This window comes from Patella vulgata, chromosome 3 (assembly GCF_932274485.2).
Source record: "Patella vulgata chromosome 3, xgPatVulg1.2, whole genome shotgun sequence".
In the NCBI taxonomy this organism is placed as follows: Eukaryota; Metazoa; Mollusca; class Gastropoda; family Patellidae; genus Patella; species Patella vulgata.
This window is the reverse complement of record NC_065881.2, coordinates 30,705,499-30,730,263: the sequence shown is the minus strand read 5'-3', so window position 1 is coordinate 30,730,263 and position 24,765 is coordinate 30,705,499. Positions and strand designations below refer to the sequence as shown.

The 24,765-nt window shown below is 36.2% G+C and overlaps 1 protein-coding gene across 4 annotated transcripts in view; it reads left to right on the top strand.

Moving 5' to 3' along the window:
- The window catches only part of LOC126814503 (E3 ubiquitin-protein ligase RNF31), a 384,135-nt gene that overhangs the window by 76,780 nt on the left and 282,590 nt on the right, over positions 1 to 24,765 (top strand). For all 4 annotated transcript variants that reach the window (XR_007677627.2, XM_050539678.2, XM_050539679.2 and 1 more), the window contains exon 5: positions 1,768 to 1,819. Coding sequence is in view for 3 of the 4 variants with exons in the window: in XM_050539678.2 (XP_050395635.1) it covers positions 1,768 to 1,819 (52 nt within the window). In the remaining variant the exon portion in view is untranslated. The remainder of the gene's footprint in view (positions 1 to 1,767; positions 1,820 to 24,765) is intronic.

Below are 24,765 nucleotides of genomic sequence, written 5' to 3'. Positions count from 1 at the left end.
TTTCAACCTTTTCCGATAATTACTGTCAAAGCTATGGCCCTTGATCACTTCAAAAAATCTTGTAAACGCTCTAGAGGCTAAAGTTAATATCCGATTGACTTTAAATTTATACACAGTGTTTAATGTCTTATGATTACTGCCAGAGTTATGGCCCTTGATCACTTCAATAAAAATTGTGGACGCTCTACAGGCCCAAGTTAATATCCGATTGAATTTAAATTCATACACACTCTTTAAGGTCATAAGGCGAACAAGCCTATTGATATTGAGCATTTTATGATAATTACTGCCAGAATTATGCCCTTGATAACTTCAAAAAATTTAGTAGTCGCTCTAGAAGCTAAAGTTTATATCCAATTCATTTAAAATTTATACACAGTATTTAATGTCATGATACGAATAACCCTATTGATTTTCAGCAATTTCCGATAGTTAATGCCAGAGTTATGCCACTTGATCACTTCAAAAAATATTGTGCACGCTATAGAAGCCAAGTTTAATATCCGATTGACATCAAATGTATACACAATGTTTAACGTCATAAGGCGAACAAGTATAAGGATTCTCAGCGATTTCTGATAATTACTACCAAAGTTTTGGCCCTTGATCACTTCAAAAATCCTTGTAGAAGCTCTAAACGCTAAAGTTATCATCCAATTAACTTTAAATTGATACACAGAGTTTACGGTCTTGAGACGAACAAAATATATTAATTTTCAATGAGTTTTGATAACTTCAACACCTAAATCCATGATATTAAATATTTCCTACACTAAAAATTACCATACACGACAACAGCAGTACAAGAATTTTATTCGCAATATTTTCCTTTGTTCTTGTACACAGTTCATCAAGAATCTGATTATATTAACAATTTCTTTTTCTCATTCTCCCCATCTTCAACATCTAGATCCGTATTTTAAACTTCTGAAATGGGGAGTCAATTCGATTACATCAATACAAGTCTCAGTTATTTCCCTTAATTTTCCGAAATTTGTTTACCCAGGTGCAATGCTACTCACTATATATACATATATATATAACTTCGATTTTGATAGTTTCTTTTTATACGCCCACATTTAAATGTTGTCGTATATTGTCCTCTACCCTGCCAGTCCATAGCTACGGCGTCCACAAATTTATACTCAGCGTTAACAATCATGAGCCAAAGAAGTCTATTCATTTTCAGCATTTTCCGATAATTACTGTCACAGTTACGGCCCTTAATCACTCCCAAAAATTTTGTGGACTCTCTAGAGGTTAAAGTTAATAACCGATTGAATTTGAATTTTTACACAATGTTTAAAGTCATGAGACGAAGAAGTCTATTGATTTTCAGCGTTTTCCGATAATTACTGTTAGAGTTATGGCCCTTCATCACTTCAAACAATCTTGTGAACGCCCTAGACGCTAAAGTTAATATCCGATTGACTTTTAATTTATACACACTGTTTATAGTCATGACATGAAAAAACCCATTGATTTTGAGCAATTTCGGATAATTACTGCCATAGTTATGCCCCTTGATCACTTCAAAAAATATTGTAGACACTCTAAAAGGTAACGTTAATATACGATTGACTTTAACTTTATACACAGTCTTTAAGGTCATGAGACGAAGAAGCCTATTGATTTTCACAGTTTTCTGATAATTACTGCCAGAGTTATGAACATTCATCACTTCAAAAATCTTGTTGTCGCTCTAGAACCTAAAGTTCCTATCCGATTGTCTTTAATTTGTATTTGTTTTTCTTCTTTATTGCATAGTATGCGTATAAGAATTTTGCAACAAAGTGGATATAAAACAAGTTCAACATCGGTAAGCACTATTTTTTTTTATTCTTTTATAATTCTACTTGGGTTAAGTTACTTTTTGTTGGTTGTTTTAATTCACCACAAACACATACAGAAACATTACTATATACATGCTTACAAATACATTTTTATACGCACACATTTTTATGTGCACACATTTTTATGTGAAACTTCCAATCAATAGAAACAGGAAACACAAACAAAATACAGACGGTTTGATGGGATCAAATTTGACTAAGTCAAAATGATGCATAAATTTGATATTCAGATAAGTTGATATAAAATACGGCAAATTCTTAAAGCTTGGCTGTATGGGAGGCTTTTTTTCAAGGGCTCTGGATGGCAGCTGTTGTAATGGAGATAGAAGAAACTATCTGTGGGTTTTTGTTAGAGGCGTGTTTGTAGGTGCTGCAATTCGTCTTGATAAACAGTGACATCTAGGAAGTTGATACTTGTGTTGCTGTGTTCTAGTGTTAATTTGATGCTAGGTATTGTAGAGTTGATCCCTTCCATGAATCTATTGAGATTCTCTAAGGTGGAGGGCCACAGGAAAAATATATCATCAGTATATCGCCACCAAACAAGTGGTTTGATGGGACTTCTGTTGAGTATCTCTTCTTCGAATTGGGTCATGAATATACAGGCGATGTTGGGTGCAGCTTTGGTTCCCATTGAAATACCGTTGGTTTGTAAGTAAAATTTATCATCAAATCTGAAGCAATTTTTGGTTAAAATTAGATGGAGCATACGTAAGAGCAGCCAAGTAGGTGTGGTTTGTTCAAGTCTTTGTTGATGGCTAGATTGAATGGGATTTAGGTGTAGAGGGAGGATACATCTGCTATGCATAGTATAGTATCAGGTGGTAGCGGGCCAAGAGCGTTGAGTTTCCTGAGAAAATCTGTGGTGTCCTTGATATAAGATTTAGACTCTGTGACGATGGTTTTTAGGTGGTAATCCAGGTATTCAGATATTCTTTCTGTCGGCGAGTTGGTAGCCGAAACTATGGGTCAGCCTGGGTTGTTGATTTTGTGTATTTTCGGTAACATGTAGAAAATAGGTGTTCTCGGATGTTTTACTTTAAGAGATCTGGCGGTTCTTTTATCCAAAGCTCCTTGTCTTTCTGCAAATTTGATAAATTTGTGGATTTCTGCATTAAATGATAGAGTGAGGTCCTGTGCCAGGGGTTTATAGAACTTGTGGTTTTTTAACTGCCGTAGTCCTTCGTTCGGTTTAGGATGACAATTTTGCCGCCTTTGTTGGCCGGTTTGATGACAATATCTGTGTTTTCTTTTAATTCTTTGAGAGCAGCTCGAAATTTTTTGTTGATGTTGCTGGTCTTCTGAATCTTGGTGGGAGTTTTGCTGGTGATTTCATGACTGGTTACGTGAATGAATCTTTCTAAGGTGTGGCAGTGGCTTATGGGTGGGTTCCATCCGGATTCTAATTGAATAGGGTTATTAGAAGGGCGAGGGGGGTGGTCCCTTAAGAAATGTTGTAAGCGTAAGCTTCTTTCGAAAATTTTGTTTTCCATAATGGTTTCAATTTCATTTTTATAGCAGGGGGTAGGTATGAAGTTTAGTCCATAGGCAAGGGCTGTGAGAGGGGGCTGTTGGATAAATTAATTATTAGATCGTGGAGTTCTGGCATCGTTTCTTGTTTTCTCTGGAATCTACTGGGCATTGTTTCGGGTTTTAGGTTTAGATTTTAGTTCCGTGATTAATTTTTCGACTAGGTCTAATAGATTCTTCTTGGATTCTTCTGTTGCGGTACTTTTATCGATGTCTTCTAAAACTTGTTTGATGTCTTTAGTTATTTCTTGGTAGAAATGTTGCCAATAAGATAATAAAATTTGAGTAAGTTGTTTGGCAAAAGATTGATGAGCTGTTTCCCACTGGATCAGGAAGCGGGTGGGGAAAGTGGGTGTTTGTGGTTTGACTTTGTTCTGATTCAGGCCCTTTGGTATGAAATGATCAGTCGAGCACTTGGTTAGAAAATCAATGTGATTGGTGCATTTAAATTCGCTGATTCGTAATCAGCGTAAAGCCCGGAAATACGGGACCAACTGGTCTGGTAGACGTGCGTTGGAGGATAGAGTAGTGGCCGAGAAAAATGGGATAGGGCTATCCTCTTGTCTCCGGCGTTTGCGTTCAGGATCGAGGACTCGAGGTCCATAATATGGTGAGGACTGGAACGAGTGAGGCGCAAGGGCGCTCAAAGGTCTCTGAGTACGAGAGGATCACCCTGGATAGGGGTTGTAGTGGAGTAAAAGTAAATAATCAGTAGAAAACGACAACAACTCTCGTACAAAAGGTCTTAAAGTAGCTGGATGCTAGTATCTGGAGGACATCTAGACTGGGATCTCAGCGATACACAAGGGGTTGCAGGATAAGTAGAAATAAGTAGAATAGTAGCCCCTCAAACCAGTAGAAAAGATGAACTCCTAGTAGAAGTTAAGGTTGTATTTATTTAGACGTTTCGGACTAAGGTGTCCTTCCTCAGTAAATGAGTTGGATGAAGCGAAGCGTGCGGTATTTATACTAATTGATTGTGACGTAACGTGATTATTAAGGATGGTTTATGAGTAAATTGGATTAATCTTGATCATCTGGGAGTGATCAAGATTATTCAAGAGGGTTTACATTTTAAAAAAGAGAATTTTGATAATAAAATCTAAAGTTTTGAATAAAATTGTATATTTACCGCTCGATTCGCGGTAACATGATGGGATGATATGATTTATACAGATGATTAACAAATTTATCATACAAATTGATTTAAAAATTGAAATTAATAATTAAAAAGTTAAAAAATTCTTTTTTTAAAAAATTAGAGTTCTTAATTTTAAATTATGCTGGAACAGTTCTTATTCTTCAGAAAGATATATTAAATTCTTCTAAAATTTGGTTAAAGTTCAACTGGTGATATTCGTTGGATATCACATCGTGATCTGACACTGTCGGTGTTGGTGGTGTCTCTGTTTTTGATGTTGTGGATTCTTCCGTGCTGTTTAGTTGATGAAAAAATTCTTCTAAGTCTTTGAATTCGGGCTTAAGGTGATGGCTGTGTCCTCGGTGTTGGATTCAACTCGGATGATTGGAGGTCGTGGGCGAGCCTCAAAAGGAGGGACCCACTCACTATGTTTGACCGGCACGCAAGATGGAAGGATGTCGTGCCGGATTTTATATGCTGTTTCTTTACTTCAAGAATCTGTGTCTTGCTGTAGTTGTGATCTTTTGAAAGGTGTCTGTATAAATTAGAACGCCATTGGTACTGGTGGCCGCATTCTTTACAGTGATTGATAGGCATGTTGAAAAAAATCTTATTTCTTAGGAATGGTCATTTATGCCTCCTGGGTAACTGGTGCCTAAAAATTGGATGAGGCTTTCTTCATGTCTCAGCCGTTTATTCAAATTGCGTGACGTTGTACTGAGAATAATGACGTCAGGTTTGTGATTGGTTTCCTGGAAATGGTTGCTGACGGGGGTCTCCTTATTCGTTCTGATATCACTAAAATGATTGAGGAATCTTTTTTTAACAGTTATTGCTCGTTTGCCCTATGTATTGTGAACCACAGAACGAGCAAATGATCGCGTAGATTACGTACGAGGTTAAACAGTTTAGATGTTGGTTAATTTTGAAAATATTCGAGTTAGTTTTGGATTTTATAAAAGTATTTTCCTTGAGGTGTCGGCATAATGTGCAATTCCGTCCGCACTTCTTGCATCCTATTGGGCTGTTTTTCCTGAGGGCGATGTCTGATCTGATCAGCATGTCTCTTATATTATTGTTTCGTTGGTAACATACAACGATTTTCCTGTCAGCTATGAACTTAGTTTCCATGTTTAATTTAACTATACTGAGTTGATTGTTGATGAGTTTGTGGTGGTTGAATCCTGGGATATACTTGGTGCTAAATACGATGGCGTCTTGAGTTCTCTTTTCCTTTTGGACTAATAGGTCCGCTCAGGGTTGTGATCTGGCTCGGTCGAAGCACGATGCTATTGAACTTAATGGGTATCCTCTTTTTAAGAAGTTTTTTTGGCAGATCTTTAGCGAATGGTCGCGGTCTTCTAGCGAACTTGAAATACGGCAAATTCTTAAAGCTTGGCTGTATGGGAGGCTTCTTTTCAAGGACTCTGGATGGCAGCTGTTGTAATGGAGATAGAAGAAACTATCTGTGGGTTTTTGGTAGAGGCGTGTTTGTAGGTGCTGCAATTCGTCTTGATAAACGGTGACATCTAGGAAGTTGATACTTGTGTAGCTGTGTTCTAGTGTTAATTTGATGCTAGGTATTGTAGAGTTGATCCCTTCCATGAATCTATTGAGATTCTCTAAGGTGGAAGGCCACAGGAAAAATATATCATCAATATATCGCCACCAAACAAGTGGTTTGATGGGACTTCTGTTGAGTATCTCTTCTTCAAATTGGGTCATGAATATACAGGCGATGTTGGGTGCAGCTTTGGTTCCCATTGAAATACCGTTGGTTTGTAAGTAAAATTTATCATCAAATCTGAAGCAATTTTTGGTTAGAATTAGATGGAGCATACGTAAGAGCAGCTAAGTAGGTGTGGTTTGTTCAAGTCTTTGTTGAAGTTTGTCTCTGACACTGTCGGTGTTGGTGGTGTCTCTGTGTTTGATGTTGTGGATTCTTCCGTGCTGTTTAGTTGATGAAAAAATTCTTCTAAGTCTTTGAATTCGGTATCCTCCTTAACCGGGCTTAAGGTGATGGCTGTGTCCTCGGTGTTGGATTCAGCTTGGATGATTGGAGGTCATGGGCGAGCTTCAAAAGGAGGGACCCACTCACTAGGTTATTTCTACTTTATCCTGCAACCCCTTGTGTATCGCTGAGATCCCAGTCTAGATGTCCTCCAGATCCTAGCATCCAGCTACTTTAGGACCTTTTGTACGAGAGTTGTTTGTTTTCTACTGATAATAGAATAATCATGCATAATTTTTCCTTACTTGTAAAATTTTACCTAAGTTTTAGTTAAGCTAACCATTCATGTAATGTAGTAAAACGAAGAATATAAAGGGGGGGGGGGGCCAAGTTCAGATTTTGTCGTTGATACCGTGTGGTTGGAAGGTTTTTAATCTTATGATCCAATGTAATTCAATTGTGCGTCTGTTGGTAGTAGAAGTATAAAGCTCAGGGTCTGTGCCAAGTTGTTTGATAATTTGGTAGTCAAGGTTTCGACTAGAATGTCTCGGTAAATGGAAGTGGGAGCTGACTGGGGTGTCTCTCTTGTGGGTGATATCACTCAGCGTAGTGTTCCTTCAGCCTAATGCGGAATAGTCTCTTGATTTCACCTACATATTGCCTAAGACAGAGATTACAAGTAAGAAGATATACTGAGCGCCATGGAAAACACATCACTTTTTTTCCCAAATATTTTATTACTAGGTGGTTTTGTATGTATAATATTATGCAATACTAAGAACTATTGTTTCACACAATGCTCCCAAATGCAAAAAATATCGGCCCGTGTGCACAAAAAAAAAATTGCATGAGATGCACCTGAAAAACCCAATATTCACGTGCAGCATTGTGTGTGAGCCCTTTAAAAGCATGTTTTCAACTTAATGTGCAGTATATGAACTGTGAAACGTCAATCTGTCGTAATTTGTTGTTGGACGTGTGAAGGAATCGAGCTAGAGATGCCGAGACTTACTGAAAATCAACGGAATGAAGCCATGGGAGTGTCCCGGGCTGGCATGTCTACACGTGCTATTATAACCAAGCATTTCAATATGATGCTTGACAGAAATATTTTTATTATACTGTTTATTCAGAAATAGTTCTAAGAACCCAATATTATAGTTTTTAACAGCTATAGTCAGACTGGGTCACTAATCTCCTACAATATAATTAAATGTATTCATTGTTTTAATCTTGATCTTTTATCAACATAAGTATTATTGTATAGTTGTTGAATAGCATTAAGTAGGCTCATTGTTTTTATTTACCATTTAATTTAAGTCACTAGTGGCAACATTTTATAATTGTTTATTGTAAAACAAATTGAACTTATTAGAGATTAGTACCTTGACAACAAAGTCATATAAATTTCACTCAGGTTCATTGTAGAGATATATTGTAATTATCAAAGAATGCACACCATATTGTTCATTCCTTTTTAGTTGTTAGACGATTTAAATGTTACTGCTTGAATAAATTCATATCCAGATTATACCGTTGTTCCCATTTTACGGAAGTCACCCACTAGGTAACACTGTTGCCAGACACTTCAATTGTCATCAGTCCACTATTGTAAGATTGGTGGAACGTGTTCGAGTTACTGCATCAACACGTGACCGTCAACGTCCTGGTCCACAACGCGTTACAAGCCCATGGAGGACACATGCGCTACTGACATCTGTGTCGTACTTTTGGTTTTGACCCCTCTAACTTTGTACCGTTGATTACAGATTAAACATCCAGAAGTGTAGAAAAGTGTTGTGATTGATGTGTTCCCATTTGAATATTGTTCACAATAAGAAGCAAAATAAATAAGATATGTTTACAGGATCATTTTGTTATACAAAAAACTAAGTGATGCGTTTTCCAAGGCACACTGTATATTATTTATCAGTATGGAGATTTCTGTTTTATGGATATTGCTATTGAAGGTAAGATGCACAATTTACGCATGGTGGGCGCATTTTTATAATTTTAATAAATGTGAAACAGTCAATGCGCGTCTTTTTAATAATAAAGCAGTAATATATTTCGGTTGTTGAAAAAATAGGTTTTGATGGACTTACTTTCTATATTCCCGTGGATATTCAAATTAGGTATTTATAAATGACGACATTGCATTTGCCTTTCCATACGATAGATTACCGGTATGGTCCATATTTTTATATGCCCACGTTTTCATGTGGACAGGTCACAATTTTTATCTGATTTCAATGAAACTTGAAATATAGGTTTATCACCCTAAGATCTCGATTCCTTTCGATATTGGCATGTATCGGACTGTAACTTCATGGATTATGGCCCCTGATTGTACGAAAAATCACAATTTGTATCCGATTTGGTTTAAACTTGACATGTATGTTTATAACCCACAGATCTTGATTTCCTTTATGGATATCGAACCATAACTTCCTGAATTATGGCCCTGCTTGTACGAAAAATCGTGTTTTTTAGCTTGTGGACCCCATAGAGGTCACAATTTTTATCCCATTTAAAAAACCATTACAATATATCACTGTTACACCCTAAGGATGGTTGAGTTTGAATTTCGTGAAAATCGGACTGAAACTGACGGACAATATGGCAGCCCCCCTCGTTTGCAAATAGTGTCAAAATATTGTGTATCAGGGTTGTGGACCCTCTGGAGGTTACAATTTCCATCTGATTTTGATGAAACTGACAAAATGGCCGCCCCTCGTTCGCAATTCTCGTCTGATTTTGATGAAACTTGAAATGGATGTTTATAACCCACAGATCTCGGTTACTGTCGATATTCGCGCATATTGGACCATAACTTCCTCAATTATGGCCCTTGATTGTACGGAAAATCGCGTTCTTAGCTTATGGACCCCATTGAGGTCACAATTTTTATCCGATTTAAAAAGTCGTTTGAATATATCACCATTACAGTTACACACTAAGATCTTGGTTCCTTTTGATAATCGCGGATACCCGAACTTAATTTCTTGGATTATGGCCCCTGATTGAATTTTTATTTCGGGAAAATCTAAATGAAACTGCCCGACAAAATGGCCGCTCTTTGTACGCAAATTGTGTAGAAGTGTGTAATACGAAGGTTGTGGACCCTCTAGAGGTCACAATTTTTATCCGATTTTGATGAGACTTAAAACATATATTTATGTCCCGAAGATCTATGTCCCTTTTGATATTTGCACATTTCAGGCCATAACTTTCTGGATTATTGCCCCTGATTGTACAAAAAATCCCGTTTGTTTTTAGCTTGATCTCTATCCATCTCTTGCAAAATGTGGGCGTATCCTGCCTAGCAGCCACTGGTTATTTCATTAAATGCAACTTTATATATATGGCACGCAATACAAAAGATGCATAAGTGAAGCGTAGATCATAGCGAGCACACACGCCTACAGATGGTCAAAAAGATTATTAATTCCACACTATCCGACCTACCAAAACCAGATAAACTAAAACCTGATAAAGCCCCATCATCTCCCACCAAATTAGAAGATTATTAAAACAAGAAGCGCAGATAGAAACCACATATCTCAAAGGCAAGACAACCAAGGATTTAATAAAAGCAAATGGTAAGATTACCCCCACCAAACCCATCTCCCCAAAAGGGTGTGTTTTCCAAGTCATCTGCAGCTGTGGGGAATCATACATTGGAGAATCGAAGAGGCCCTTAGACATCAGAATTAAAGAACACATGTCGAAAACACCCACCAACCAATCTGCCATTGCCGAACACCTTATTGAAAACCCGCGCCACCGAGTGAACTGGACAAACGTCAAAAAGTTAGCTGTTAATTGCCACAACAAACGAAACCGAAGAACCCATGAAGCCATTAATATACGCAGGCATGAACCAAAACTAAACAGGTACCCAGGAATTTACATTCCAAGAGCGTATGATCGCATCATTAAAATGTAGTTCACATCGTCTCTGAACTATCCCTTAATTTTAATATTTGTATTGCTTTTAACTTTGTACATTTCCTCAAATCAATTACAATTTTTCTTTACTACATATTGCCTTTACTGTTAGGATTAACTGCTTATGGCTTCAGTTCACCCCTATAATACTTGTCTTTTCATCTTTTATTATTACTTTCATCTATAACTAATTACTGTATATATATATATATATATATATATATATATATATATATATATATATATATATATTTAATATGTTTTTACAGCCAGGACCTGTTGCTCATGGCTCATTATACCTGCTAATAATTGTTTGATCCTTTGGCTTCATTCCTGCACTTATCGATACCAATTACAGTTTATAACCATCCATGTACATTGTTTATTTAACGGCTTGGGACAGTTGCTCATGCTTGCTGATTTTGCATCCCATTGGAGGGTTCGCATTGCTCGTGTATATATATATAGCCTTTTTGTTTTCATTTTATTTATTTGTGTTATATGCTTGATAACGACTTGTGAAATCTTGTTGAAACGTCGCAGTAAAATAAACCACAGTAATTGTTATCCATAAATAGTGTGTTATTTGATCTTAAGACCTGTCTTTAATTATACAAAGACCTGCGTAAAACAGAGGGTCGAATGATAAATCGCACGGTTAAACAGTTTTACTTCCAAAATTTTGATTTAACACGTACGTGTCAGATAAAGCCTCTTGGTCCTTGTTTATACTCCTTTTGGTGCAGTTATCGCAACTAGCGAGAAAGCACGCCAACTAAACAATACACACAATTGACATTCATTTTTTATGGTCGGTTAAATAACACACCTCTACAGAAAACGCACCGTTGCACACTTTTTCACCCCCAGTGTTAATTAACTCACCTCTCAGTTAGTTTCTTACCCTTGTTAATTAATGCACCTTATTTACAATTTTAACGCGGTAATGCCGAGTAATAATCTGGAAATTAATTTTCTTTCGATAGAAATACAAATAACACTACAGACCGAGATTTCTGTAAGGTCCATGCACAGATTTACCTCTAAGTAGAGTTCTCTGTGTATTAACACAATGTGAATATTGAAACAGACTATAGTTCTGCCTTAAAAGTATTGAACGTTTTTTTTGGTATAAAACTGAGAACTGTAAGCATGTTACACCAAGTTGGGTCGTAAGATTGTTTTATTTAATAAATATATTAATAGTAAGTGCAGGGGGACTGCACCACACATAATTTACACAAAAAAACAAATATATATGGGCAAGACACAACACGCAGAAATCACAAACGAACGAACAATTCAAATTAAGTGAATGAATGCGGAGGCTAGCCGTAAGCGTCCACTGCGCTTGTACATTCCCAGGCCTGTAGTGATACAGACTTCACTCAGATTTGAAAACAATCAGGAATATAACCCAGAGAAACCATTGTGCAATGCCAGCATGAGACTACCGGGTAATTCAGCTCTGAACATAGGTCTCATTACACTCACCCTGTACAGGGCGGGTGTAATGAGACCTACGTTCAGATAGGCCTGCAGCCCAAATATCTAGCTTGCTTAAAAACACAATTCCGCTACATGGTCCTCCCAAATAAACAAACTATACATTTTTGATAAGCTAATAACACCAGGAATACAAATCCAGAGAGATCCAAGCAAAAAGTCTGAACTAACTCGATTTAGGGCCAGATGAATTGCAATCTGATTAAAACACAGATCCAATTTCGTTTCGTTTTTATAGTTCAAAATTTCGATTTTACTTGTCTTTACTACACATGAATCTGGAAGCGTTGTTATTTAACTTGTGTTCTGCTTGAAATGAGGGGTCAGCCAGTCAAATGGTCTGTCGAATCGAGAGTTTGACCTTTTTTGCGCGGAACTGTGGGTAGACATTAGCGGCAATAGAAATCAAAACAAAGCAAAAGTAGATAAAAAAAAAATACATGGCGGTCGCTAATTGGTTAATCGAATGACTGACGTAATCGAGTCAATTGTCGCTTGCTTGGTACCTGACGTCAAAGAACGCGAACTCCCACTATAACTTGTTAGATCTACATGTAGTGTAGGCCATCGAAAGTATAAAAAACGAAACGAAATATAGATCTATATTTTTTATTAGATTGGATGAATTGTCAAGTAAATGCTATATTTATACTAATAATTGTGAAGTTGACATAAAATTAAATATTGGCGAAAACACGTGATGCCTTCATCCTAGGCAAAGAATATGCTATTGGTTAAATTTTGATTTAAACCAAAATGCAGAAAACATAATGGACAAGGGAACATACAGAATTTTGGAAATATATTAACAGTAATAGAGAGTTGGTGAGCAGGTGTTTACCCAGAAATTATGGGCGGAGCGCCTAGTCTGATGGGCAAGGAGATATATTTGACATTGGTTGAGCAATATGTGTATGAAGTAATGGAGACCAGACTATGTCCGTAGTTTTGTAAATCGCATTAAAACCACATGATTTTTTCCACTAAAACATAAACTCACACCAACATACCCTTTCAATTAGACCCTACGTTATTTTTATTACAGGTAGCTGTAAATCTCTAGTTCAGATATTTAAGGCCGAATTACAAACATTGAAACTGAAACCGTATCTATAATTGTGTAATTTGCTAACAAATATAGATTTAAGACAAAAATTATTTATTGAAGTAAATCAATTATTGAAAATCAAATTTATGCAGTTACTCTTCACTTTAAATGTCATCAAAGTTGGTCGTTATCATCATCACTGTCACAACATGTATAAACATCAAGTTCGATTGCTTTAACAGTCTTTTTGTTTCATTTTCACATTTATACACTTACACAGATTAGGTATGTATGGGAGTGGGCTGGAAGGACAATGCCCAGTCGTTCGGGTGGGAGGGAAAACAATAGTTTAAACAATGTTTGATTCAACAAACTGAATCGGATTGAACCACAAGGAAGGGGCTACATGGGTGTAGGGGGCTAATCTGGGGTGGGGTGGGGGGCTGAGCCTATTTGCCTGAAAAATTTGTCAACCAAATTTTCTGAATATCGAAAACTAAAATGAATTTTCCACAAAGCTGTTGTTAATTTTGAATTAATTACACAAGTATACAATTATATTTTCATGAGATATGGTCGCATTCTCCTTTCTCTGAAGCTTGTGCCCGAAAAACTGACATACATTGCCTGAAAAATAAACGGTTCAACGAATCTGGAGGGCGAGCGGGCATATAAGCTCCCCCAAAACAGTATTTCTGCTAATATATACAGTATTTCTGCTAATATATATGTAAACTTTTAGTTCAGATTAGATTTAGGACAAAATTCCTAACAAATATTTGAATTGAAACAAAGCATCTATATGTAATTTTCTCACTAAATAGATATATGTCAAAACCTAAATAATACTGTAAGGGAGTGGCAGTTATAATGAAGAGAAAAAAAATAAACCGCCATAATGAAGATGTACATACGCCTACCATACATTACGGTCTACTCTTTATTTGTGCACGGGACCTTAGTTTTATATTCCATCCGAATAACTGGACGCTAGGGTTGGGCGATATACAGGTTTTTCTGTATATCGTGATAAAATCATCGACGATTTTATCATATCGGACTTATTTAAAAATATCGAAAAACCGGTATATTGTGATAACCCAAATTATCGCGATGTGATAATTATCATGTCCAAATATTGATGATAATATGCTACATCATACTTACTCGAAATTGCAATGCGAGAGGTCATGATTGATGCATGGACTCGTAATCCAGGAACAGTTGTTTGGCAAGGTCAAGGTTGGACAGTAACATATTTCTCAGGGTATTAGTGGATACTTTTTTCCGCGACTGAAGTCGGACCTTCATTTTATAGTCTGCATTTTCTATCGATGAAGGTAAAACAAAAAAAGATCAAAAAATATTTTTTCTCTGTAACTGTCGCTCAATGAAGTACGATGTTGAGTGACATCGTTTGCTAAATATCAAAATAATAGCACTCTCACGGCAAAGTTAACGCACATTGTTCCGACTTTTGTTATTGTTATTCCAATACAAATACTTGTCTGAGTTTCTAAATATACTATTCAAAAAAGTTAGGGGATATTTGATTTTGGGGGCATAATACTAAAATATGCAAATGACTACGAAAAAAGTCACTATAGAACCTAACAGAAGAAACATTTCCAGTTACATGTGACGCCCAAACGCACCAATAGCTACCGCATGGAATGCAGGTGATGCTTGGGATCATCATGGGGGTCCAACCCAAGATTTGCACGACTCTGACTTTGAATGTTACAGTCATTGTGGCATTGAATTCCAGGGTGGAAACATCAGTTTAATTGTTTTAGTGACCAGAAAACAAATTTGATATGCGTCGGCTTACCCAAAATGAAAGGTTACGTGCCCTTGGCATGCTACAGATCGGCACAACACAGGCGGTTGTGGCGCGGACGATGAATGTTTCTCAGTCTGTCATAAGCAGGCTATGGTCCAGATACCGTGATACACAATCTGTACAGGACAGACCACGCTCAGGTCGACCAAGGGCGACAACTCAAGCCCAGGATCGATTTATCCGTACCTTGGCCTTGAGAAATCGTGTCATCACAGCAAATCAGATCAGCGCTCGTCTTCAAACAGACACTGGTGTGAGAGTGAGTGGCCAGACGATTCGGAATCGACTGCATAGGGGTCACCTTCGCGCCCGACGTCCTCGCGTGATCCCTTGTTTGAGAGATCATCACATTCAGGCAAGACGTCGTTGGTGTAGGGATCGTCAACACTGGGATAATCGACGCTGGAGCAATGTGATGTTTTCAAATGAGTCAAGGTTCACTGTTGATTTTTTGGACAGACGTAGGAGGGTGTGGCGTCGTCGAAACGAGCGCTTCCAAGACGTTAACGTCATCAGACATGATCGATTTGGGGGTGGTTCTGTTATGGTGTGGGGAGGCATCACTGTTGCTGGAAGAACGGCTTTACATGTTGTTGCAGGGCGTGTTACAGGCCAGTACTACCGGGACAACATCTTGGCAGTCCATGTTGTGCCGTTCGCACGACGTCATGGCCGCCGTTTCATCTTCCAGGATGACAACGCAAGATGTCACAGGGCCAGGATCGTTACAGGTTACCTCCAACAACAGAACATCACCACATTACCTTGGCCAGCACTGAGTCCCGACCTCTCCCCCATCGAGCATGTCTGGGACATGCTTGGACAGAGGTTACGTCAACGTCAACAACGTCCTGCCAATGTCCAAGAACTTGCTGCTGCGTTGCAACAGGAATGGGACAATCTGGACCAAAATGACCTTAGACGTCTCATTAGGAGTATGCCACGTCGGATCAATGCTTGTTTGGCAAACAGAGGAGGATTTACCCGTTACTGACTTGGTTGTGATGCTGTGGTAACTTTGCTGTTTGACCCCGGGTATCATTTTACCCTTATAATGGTCAGTCTGTGCCTTACTTAGTCTAACGATCATTTGGAATAAATCGATGAATGTGAACTTCATTTCATTTTGTCATTTGTTTCTTCGTCAGTTTCATTAGGTGACTTTAATAACACTTAAAAATCAAATATCCCCTACTTTTTTTGAATAGTATATATTGTAGTCGGGTGAAATTTATAAATGCTTTGTATGTAAATAAAGTTTATGTAATATATATATAGTGTATGTGTTTATATATGCTTGGTGTCTTTGAATCTAGCCAAGATGTGGTGTCCAGTGTACATGTGTTGTAATTGTGTTCACTGACTTCTTTTAATGCGTTTACTGTCCAGTGTACATGTGTTGTAATTGTGTTCACTGAGTTCTTTTAATGAGTTTACTGTCCAGTGTACATGTGTTGTAATTGTGTTCACTGAGTTCTTTTAATGAGTTTACCTGGTTTGCACCTTCTTGTTTCAAACAGCACTTATATCTTGACATGACTAATGATAAGACCCTTGTATGTTCTTCAGCTTCAGCTTGTATAATGTAGCTCTTCCGTACTGGTTAATTTAATTAAGACACCTTTCCCAGGGTTTTTTGTGGTTTTTCAGTTTTTGTGTTGTAAATAAACTGTTTAAACCAGTGCTGTTCATTCATCTCCTCTATAACCTACCAATCCCCAAGTGATAAAGCTCTGGCTACAGTTTGTCCAATTTTATTTTTTTTTTTTTTAAATATAACTAATGTTCAATAAAGGCTAGAAAATGTCATTAAGATAGACTCTTTCTGCCGACAAGAAACATATCTCTATCTCTCGTAATTTATTGCAAGAATTCTACTTTTGTTTTCAACTAAATGAACCAATCATAAAAATTCTACTTTGAAAGCCCGTAATTATAATTTATTGTCCAATCAATAGACGGCTTCTATTTTATTTTATTCTATTATTAGTAATACTGAGTGATCGCCTGTCACGTGCGAATAGAAACCATGTATTGTCTTTGCATTTATCAGAGATATTGGAATAAAAAATGGTTCAAATGAATCAAGAACAAAACTTAGAATAATACTCAAGTTAGTCGTGCCTTTAGCAACTAATTATTTTACATTAATTGATTCTTTTTTACGTACATCGGCACAGTATTTTATAGACTAGGAATATAAATAACACTAGCGAAACTCAATAAAAGATTACTACCCGAAATGAATGGAAAAACATTTAGTCTTACACTACACCGCTTCGACTTATCTATGGATGGAGGTCGGAAAAACAGTAAAATATGACGATTCAACCTATACCCTGCATCGACTTACACCCCGTAAAATACGATATTTACCTCAGTCACAACTGTCACTGTCTTATTATAAATATCAAAAAGTAGATTTTCGAACCCTTTCAGTTATGTTTACGTATTATCATCATTAATATTTTACTTCGACTAATGTACGACATTTTATTGATAGAATTAAATTCATCCGTAAAAATAGCATTATTAAGTACGCAGCTGGTCTAAAATAAATTTCCATCACCGACATTAGCGACGATTCTCGGACCAGGTATTCAAAATTTGACTTCTTAAAGATACATTATGGGAGATTTTTATAAGGAGTTAGCCATTCTTGCTATAACAGTTCAAAAATAGATGATGAAAAAAGAATATATTGAAAATTTCAGTCAAATTACTTTATTCTGAACATAGTTATCACCAGTGTAATTTTTGACTAGAAATGGGATTAAATTCCATCTTCACCGATTTATCGTTTGATTGACAGGCGTTAACTCCACCTTTTGTCTGCTGTCATCATATCCGAATTTGTGTTTTACCTTTTTGGATTTTTATAACAATTGGACAAAATGAGTTAGAGGGTAAATTTTCATTCTTACTTGTATTTTGGGCATGAATTAAATCAATTGAATATAGGACATAATATTATAATACAATTATAATAAATCTATAGGTATACACCAGTTGCATCATGCCTATTGGGGAAATAAAAATATTTTTATTGATATTATTAAGACTGAAGACCTGTCCGTCTGTATTAGTCATCACACGGTCTCAAGGAATTGTATAATTTGTCATTATCTGTGTTTAGTTTATTGCACTTTAAAAAGTTTAGATGTTATCTGTTAAGACATCGCTTAACAGCGGCCTCGCTTCGTACACTCTATCATTTAGCCTCGATCCGGGAGTATGACGTCAACGTAGCGGTTAATCTCCGCTCACGACGCCATTTAAAATTAAATCAGTCAACAAAATCCCCTTTAAATCCAAGCTGAATCCAAGCTATCTGTGGGTCTACAGAGTTGATTTTGTGCTTGTTGTGTAAGTAAATATCTAATTTATAATTTCTATGACATCTGAAGCCTAAATAAAGACTTGCAATAATCAGATTTAGCTCTTGCATAATGTATGTTTAAGACATACGCCCATCTTCATTATACGGGTTAGTACAGAACAGTAAGACATTAAACTCCATTTGATATATTTTCTCTTCATAACAATATGTGACCGCGTATATCAAAATGAACCGGAATACGCAAAATCTTATTTTGGACTAGAGACAAAGTAAGTGAAAATATTGATTTTGATCGAAATTGAGATTTTCACAAAAATGAGTCTATAAATATACTATCTATCGTACCGTATTCTTAAATCTGTCCAATTTCTTAAAATTCTCGGCGAAATTAGTTATTTTTCTTCGCTCGCTGCCCGACCAGTCATTCCTCTTGCATAATAATTGGCATCGTTATAAGTTGTAAAGCGGAGAATCTTTAGTTTACAAATATGATCAAATTAATGTCGATGAATTGATTTTGAATGGGTACAATCCAGTTTTAAAACCCCTAAAAATATAAACCACCTCCGCTTGTTGCTATGCTGTCTACACAACTCGTTTGCTGATTGGCCCAGACACCGATTGAAAGCATTATGGTTACCTGGCTGACTCGCGGGTGATAAATATTTGGTTTTGGCGATAATGTCTTTTTGGTTTCTACATGCGATTCACTCTGATAAATGGCAGAAAATATAGAAGCGGGTGGGTGTCATTGAGTAATTATAAAGCCATCGACAACTCCTTATTCACTCCGAATAATTAATCCAAGCGGTGATTTGATATCTCATATCATCTTTAAAAAAATAATTTATAGGCCTTAAATAGAAATAAACAAAATGGCCAATAATTTTCTTTTCGAAGAGAATTATATTGATAGATGAATTCCCTTTACTGTCCCTTCTTCATACGGCATGCAAAGTAAGGAATGCATCTTGGATATTATTGTTTAAAATTCTCTTTATCACCATGGGTCAAAAAACGACCAACGACCAACGAGCCAAATTGCGACGATTCTCGAGTCTGCCATTGTTTAATTACATGAAAGCCAGAATGCACGAAAGTGAACGCAAGTATTTCTTGACTATGAAATTGACATTTCTATAGGGACTCATATTTTGATACCGTTACGGTACCTGAAAATAATAATAGACCTATCATACACGCAAAATCTTTTTTTAATTCACGGTTGAAATGAACAGGCGTACAGCTGTGGCGGCTTCTTTGATGATTATCCAATCAACAATCTTAATCTCCTGACCACTAGCTGGCACTAGGGTGCTAATTAATTGATGAGATTAACTGATTAACTCTTATAATATACAAAACAGACTACTAATGTATAGATTATTCTTCAGTATAACACTATCATGTGAATATTCCGCATGTGTTATGGATGTTTCGTCATGAAAGGAGTGCATTTACTACGATTTTCGTCGTCAGCACCCTTGAAATCCTAAATAAAAAAAATATTAAAATGGCAAATAAATGGCGGAAATCGTTGGATCAAATTTTTACTATGATTTTCGTCTTCAGCACCCCTGAAAACCCATGGAAAGATATATTCAACGACAAAACAGCAAATAAATGGCCTTGTTGCTATTGGATTTTTATTTGGAACATACCAAATCTTTGACTTGCTTTTACTCAAAACTTACTTTTGTGAGTTGGGTAGCTTCTAATGAACACAGCCCAGCCAATTTTTACCCAATTCAAACAAACTATACATCAAATTGAAGGTAATGAGTTGGAGAATGTGAAAATAACAATAACTCAATTTTCAAAATTTCCTCATTGCGACTCGGTATGCTATGATGGGTCACATATTGTCACTCCAATTACAGTATTGTTTACTTTTGGCTATATCTATTTTAGTGAGAAAACTAAATATCTGTAGATGCAATGTTTTAGGTTAAATATTTGTTAGATCTTTAGCTTCAAATTCTATCTGAAAAAAAAAGGTTGAACTTATAATAGGCCCTTGTTTATAGTTAAATCCTGTTACTGTTATCGATAATTATTGATATTTTCCATAAAGGGAGATAACTCCTTTTACCATAGATTTCCGAAATTCTGTATGTTTCCTTGTTAGGGTTTCACACTGCGTAGCTTGTGTGAAACACTATTGTTTTTGTTAAGATTATTAGGGTTTCACACTGCGTAGCTTGTGTGAAACACTATTGTTTTTGTTAAGATTATTAGGGTTTCACACTGCATAGCTTGTGTGAAACACTATTGTTTTTGTTAAAATTATTAGGGTTTCACACTGCGTAGCTTGTGTGAAACACTATTGTTTTTGTTAAAATTATGTTTTTACTAGGTATTATTATTCTTATTATTTTTTTTGGGGGGGGGAAGCTATATTTCAGGAACTATAAGAGATAGAGGTCTGAAGTTTGGTTTTCTCCAGTGAAAATGGGTGGTGGCTAGTGCTTAAATGTAAAATGAAATTTGTGCGCATAGCGGAAATGCGTCAAATCTTTAACGTGCACGGAAATTGAAAATCGGCTCTTATTCTCTTAATTCTCAATGGATTCTTCAGATATTTACATTTTTGGATAGCTGGAGACATTTCTTAACCGATAGCAGTTCAAAACTGTGGAATTTAGAAACTTTGTAGCTCTCATTTTTTTGGTGAAAAATGGAAAATTTTCAAAATTTTTTATTTTTTTTATTTTTGGGAATTTTGAAATTTCAGTTATATATTTGTATAGCTGACATCAATCCGATTCCAACAAGATAAGTTTTGTTCTGAAATGTTGACTTTGATTTTTCACTTTTTTTCGCATTTTGGTCAAATCGTAGAGTTCTTATTTTTTTTAAAACTGCTCCAACGATTTTTCTAAAATTTATAGAATATGAAGTCGAAGGTCCAAACTAGTTCATGAACTATAAATGAAAATCCTCTAATCACCGGAAGTAGTCAAGACATTTATCCAAACTTTGACAAAATTGTGAAAAATGGGTGCCTGTGCGGAAAATGCGATGTATCAATTGTGTTCATGTCGATTAGTAAAAGTTTTATATCGTTTAATAGCCAATTGAATTGTCTATCGGATGGTACTAAAGCGGCATGTTTCTATCAAAAATTTAAAAAGTTATGTGACTTTGAAAAGTAAGGTATTTTGCGATTTCGAGCAACTTTAGACGCATGTTTCTCGGAAAGTCTCCCAACGATTTTTTAAAAACTTTCTCAATCGAGAGATAAATGGGTACTCTGTTGTGTGAAACCACTGTATCATTTTTTGAAATGTCAGGGGTAGCCGAAAAATGAGATCGAAAATCGAAAACGTCGTATTTTTACGATTTGGAGCATTTTTAGAGGTCTATTTCTCGAAAAGTCAACATAATATTTTTTGGAAACTTCTTCTACGGAGAGGCCTATTAGTGGTGTTATATATAAAACCATTGTACAACAGTTCCAAATTTCAGGAGTAGCAGAACAAAGGGATCGAAAATTGAACACGGCACCTTTCATTGTTAAGCGAAACATAAGTAGGGGATACAATCTGTACGTTTTGTCAACGTATAGAGTCTATTGAAGAGTGCTTTTATCAGTGATGATATTTGAACTGAAATTATTTCAACTATGAGTGTTTTCTTCTTTCCAAAATATGGGTTTAGTGACCCTGTAACAGAAATAGTTGATTGCTGTGTGTAATAATTAGCCTTTGAATTAATATTGTTGCTTCTTTGTCAAAATTATCTTATACCGGTAATCATCTGGACAGAAATCGACGGCTCGCGCTGTTTATAAGAAAGTTCAATTTATTAATCGTTTGCAGTAGTATCGTACAGTAGTATCGAATATTGCACCTGTGATAAAAGGCATGACGTTGTTTGAACATGGACTCTATCTCTAATTAAAATTTAATTTTTATTAGTGACGTCAAGTCTTTAACGTGCACGAAACCAGAAAATTGGCAATATTTCATTGAATATTCAATCAATTTTTGAACCAGTTACATATTTGAGTAGCTGACATGAACGCGATTCCGAAGTCCCGTTTACACATTGGTGTGACCGTAAAAGATCCCTTGGCGGTTGGAATTCTATATAAAAGAAGACTAGCGCCGCGGTACGAGCATGTTTAGAGGTCATTTCGGGACTAACATATGGTTCATTATTTTAATAATTCGCTTGCGCGTAGGAGTCATTAGCAGTGGGAGGAAACCGGAGGACCCGGAGAAAAACCACGAGGTTGGACAGGCGACCCTACTCCTTGTCAGGTACAACCGAGGAATCGAAACCCCGCCAGTTAACTCAATGACATACGGTATGATACAGCGCAGTCCCAAAGGCTAGCCTACCGTGCAAATTCCATCCAGCATAATGAATCTATATAAGAAACATTTATTCCTACAGGCGATTTACAAACAGTCCCCAAGGCTAGCCTACCGTGTAATTTCCAGCCAGCATAATGTATCTATATAAGAGACATTTATTCCTACTGGCGATTTACAAATATTGCATGAAGAAATTCAATTCATAAGAACAGAAACACGACTAATGCACAGTATCATATTGATTATAAAAGTACAATGTATATATTGGTTACACTATATATGTCACAAAACAACAATCATTAGATAATAATAATTATTTACTAATTATATAAATCATTTTAAGAGGTAGGAGTTATCCGTTGTTTAATTTAACAGTTATATAATTACTTTTCTCGGAAAAGCCGCCAATGATTTCTTTCAAACTTGCTCAATCGAGATTCTACTGGGTAGTGTATTGTGTGAAACCCTTGTACAATTTTTCTAATTGTCATGGGTAGCCCAAAAAAGAGATCGAAAATTGAAAACAGCGTATTTTTACGAGTTGGAGCATGTTAAGGGGTCAATATCTGAGTTATGCTAGAGTGTGTTTTTTATTTTTATTTTTTTTTTTTGGGGGGGGGGGGGAGTGGTGGGGATAGTCTTTTGTCATATATCTGGCGATCGTGTGACGCCTTTGCGACCGTGAAAGCCTTCAGCATTGCGCGCAATTCTAGTTATTATTATTATTCTTCTTTTGTTTTGAGTAGATCTCAGCAACTGATTGTCGGATCGTTACGATTTCTTCGGTTTTATCGGAAAAGTGGGCGTGGCTTAGAGGATAAAGCTATTTTGAACGTTCTGCGACAATGCGAAATGTCCGAAATCACCGAAGCTATCGTTTTTAGAAATATAGCAGTAATTTTAACAATAATCATTGGATTTTAACTTTCGATGCATTTTGGCATAGCCGGAGACGGGGCACATAGCTACGCTACTTTTGATTTTTGATTTTCGGCAAATCTTCGCAGATATTAGGCGCTTAATTTAGAAAATTTAAATTTTTACAAAAAACTTTTTTATTTATAAATATTTTTTAGTCGTGTTTTACACAAATATAACGAGTCCTCTGACTTGGGCAAAAATGTGAAAATTTTTTGTCTCGGTAATTTTCCTTGGCCCCCATTGGCTAATTCAGTTTTTCAGTCCTAGATTAATTATTTATTGTTCGATTTGTATAAAACAAAGTTCATATGCTCCGTTGTCTCAATTGTCATTTTTTTTGTTACCAATAGTGTTATCTGTCGGCACCGGAAGTGACGTAAATTGACAAAAAACTACAATTTTGACAGGTACCATTTTTCGAAAGCAAATATTATTTTTTTCAAATCTGGTATAACTGAAATTGTGCAACCTTTAAAGGCGCACAAAATGTTGGGACCAGTTTTTTTTAATTTCGATTCCGTTTTCGGGCTATTTCGATTAAAAGGTGAAAAAAGGTGTAAAATTAAGCTATTTACAACCCATCCAGCGTTTTCATATTTTAAAATATTACTTCGTAACTTTCATAAACTCGTAGCAATAATCTATACGGAGAGAATGTATTTGAAAATTAATTTGTAATATGCGCAGTTGCCGAGAAATGGAAAATTATGCATGAGTCACTTTTTACGCTAGTTTGCCTGTAAAAGAGTCAATTATTATTCGATTTTCATAAAAGTGACACCATTTGATGTGTAATGTCAATTTTAACTAGGTCAAACCAATTTAACATTTTCAATATCACCGGAAATGACGTAATTTGGGCAAAAATTGTATTTATAGCCTTCGAAACCAGTAATTTATTCAAATGAGTCATATTTGTTATTTGTTTAAAATTTTGATATTTGATTCAAATCAACTAATACAATGAACCCATACGATCATATAGATATCACAAAATGGTTTCTAACTTGTTCAGTTGCGGAGAAATAGGCAATTTTCAACAGGTCACTTTTTAAGGTTTTTTGTCAATAAAAGTGTCAATTATTATTCGATTTTCATGAAATTTTCACTGTGTGATACATAATGCCATTTACGATTTCATACAGGTAATTTAAGATTTTCATTATCACCGGAAGTAACGTCATTTTGGCAAAAACTGTATTTTTAGCCTTCAAAACAGATATTTTATTCAAATGAATCAGGGGGGGTTGGATGGCTGAATGGTTAGCGTGCGCGCGCTGTATCATAAAGTCTGTCATTGAGTCGACTGGCGTGGTTTCGAATCCCCGGTTGTATGTGACAAGGAGTAGGGTCGCCTGT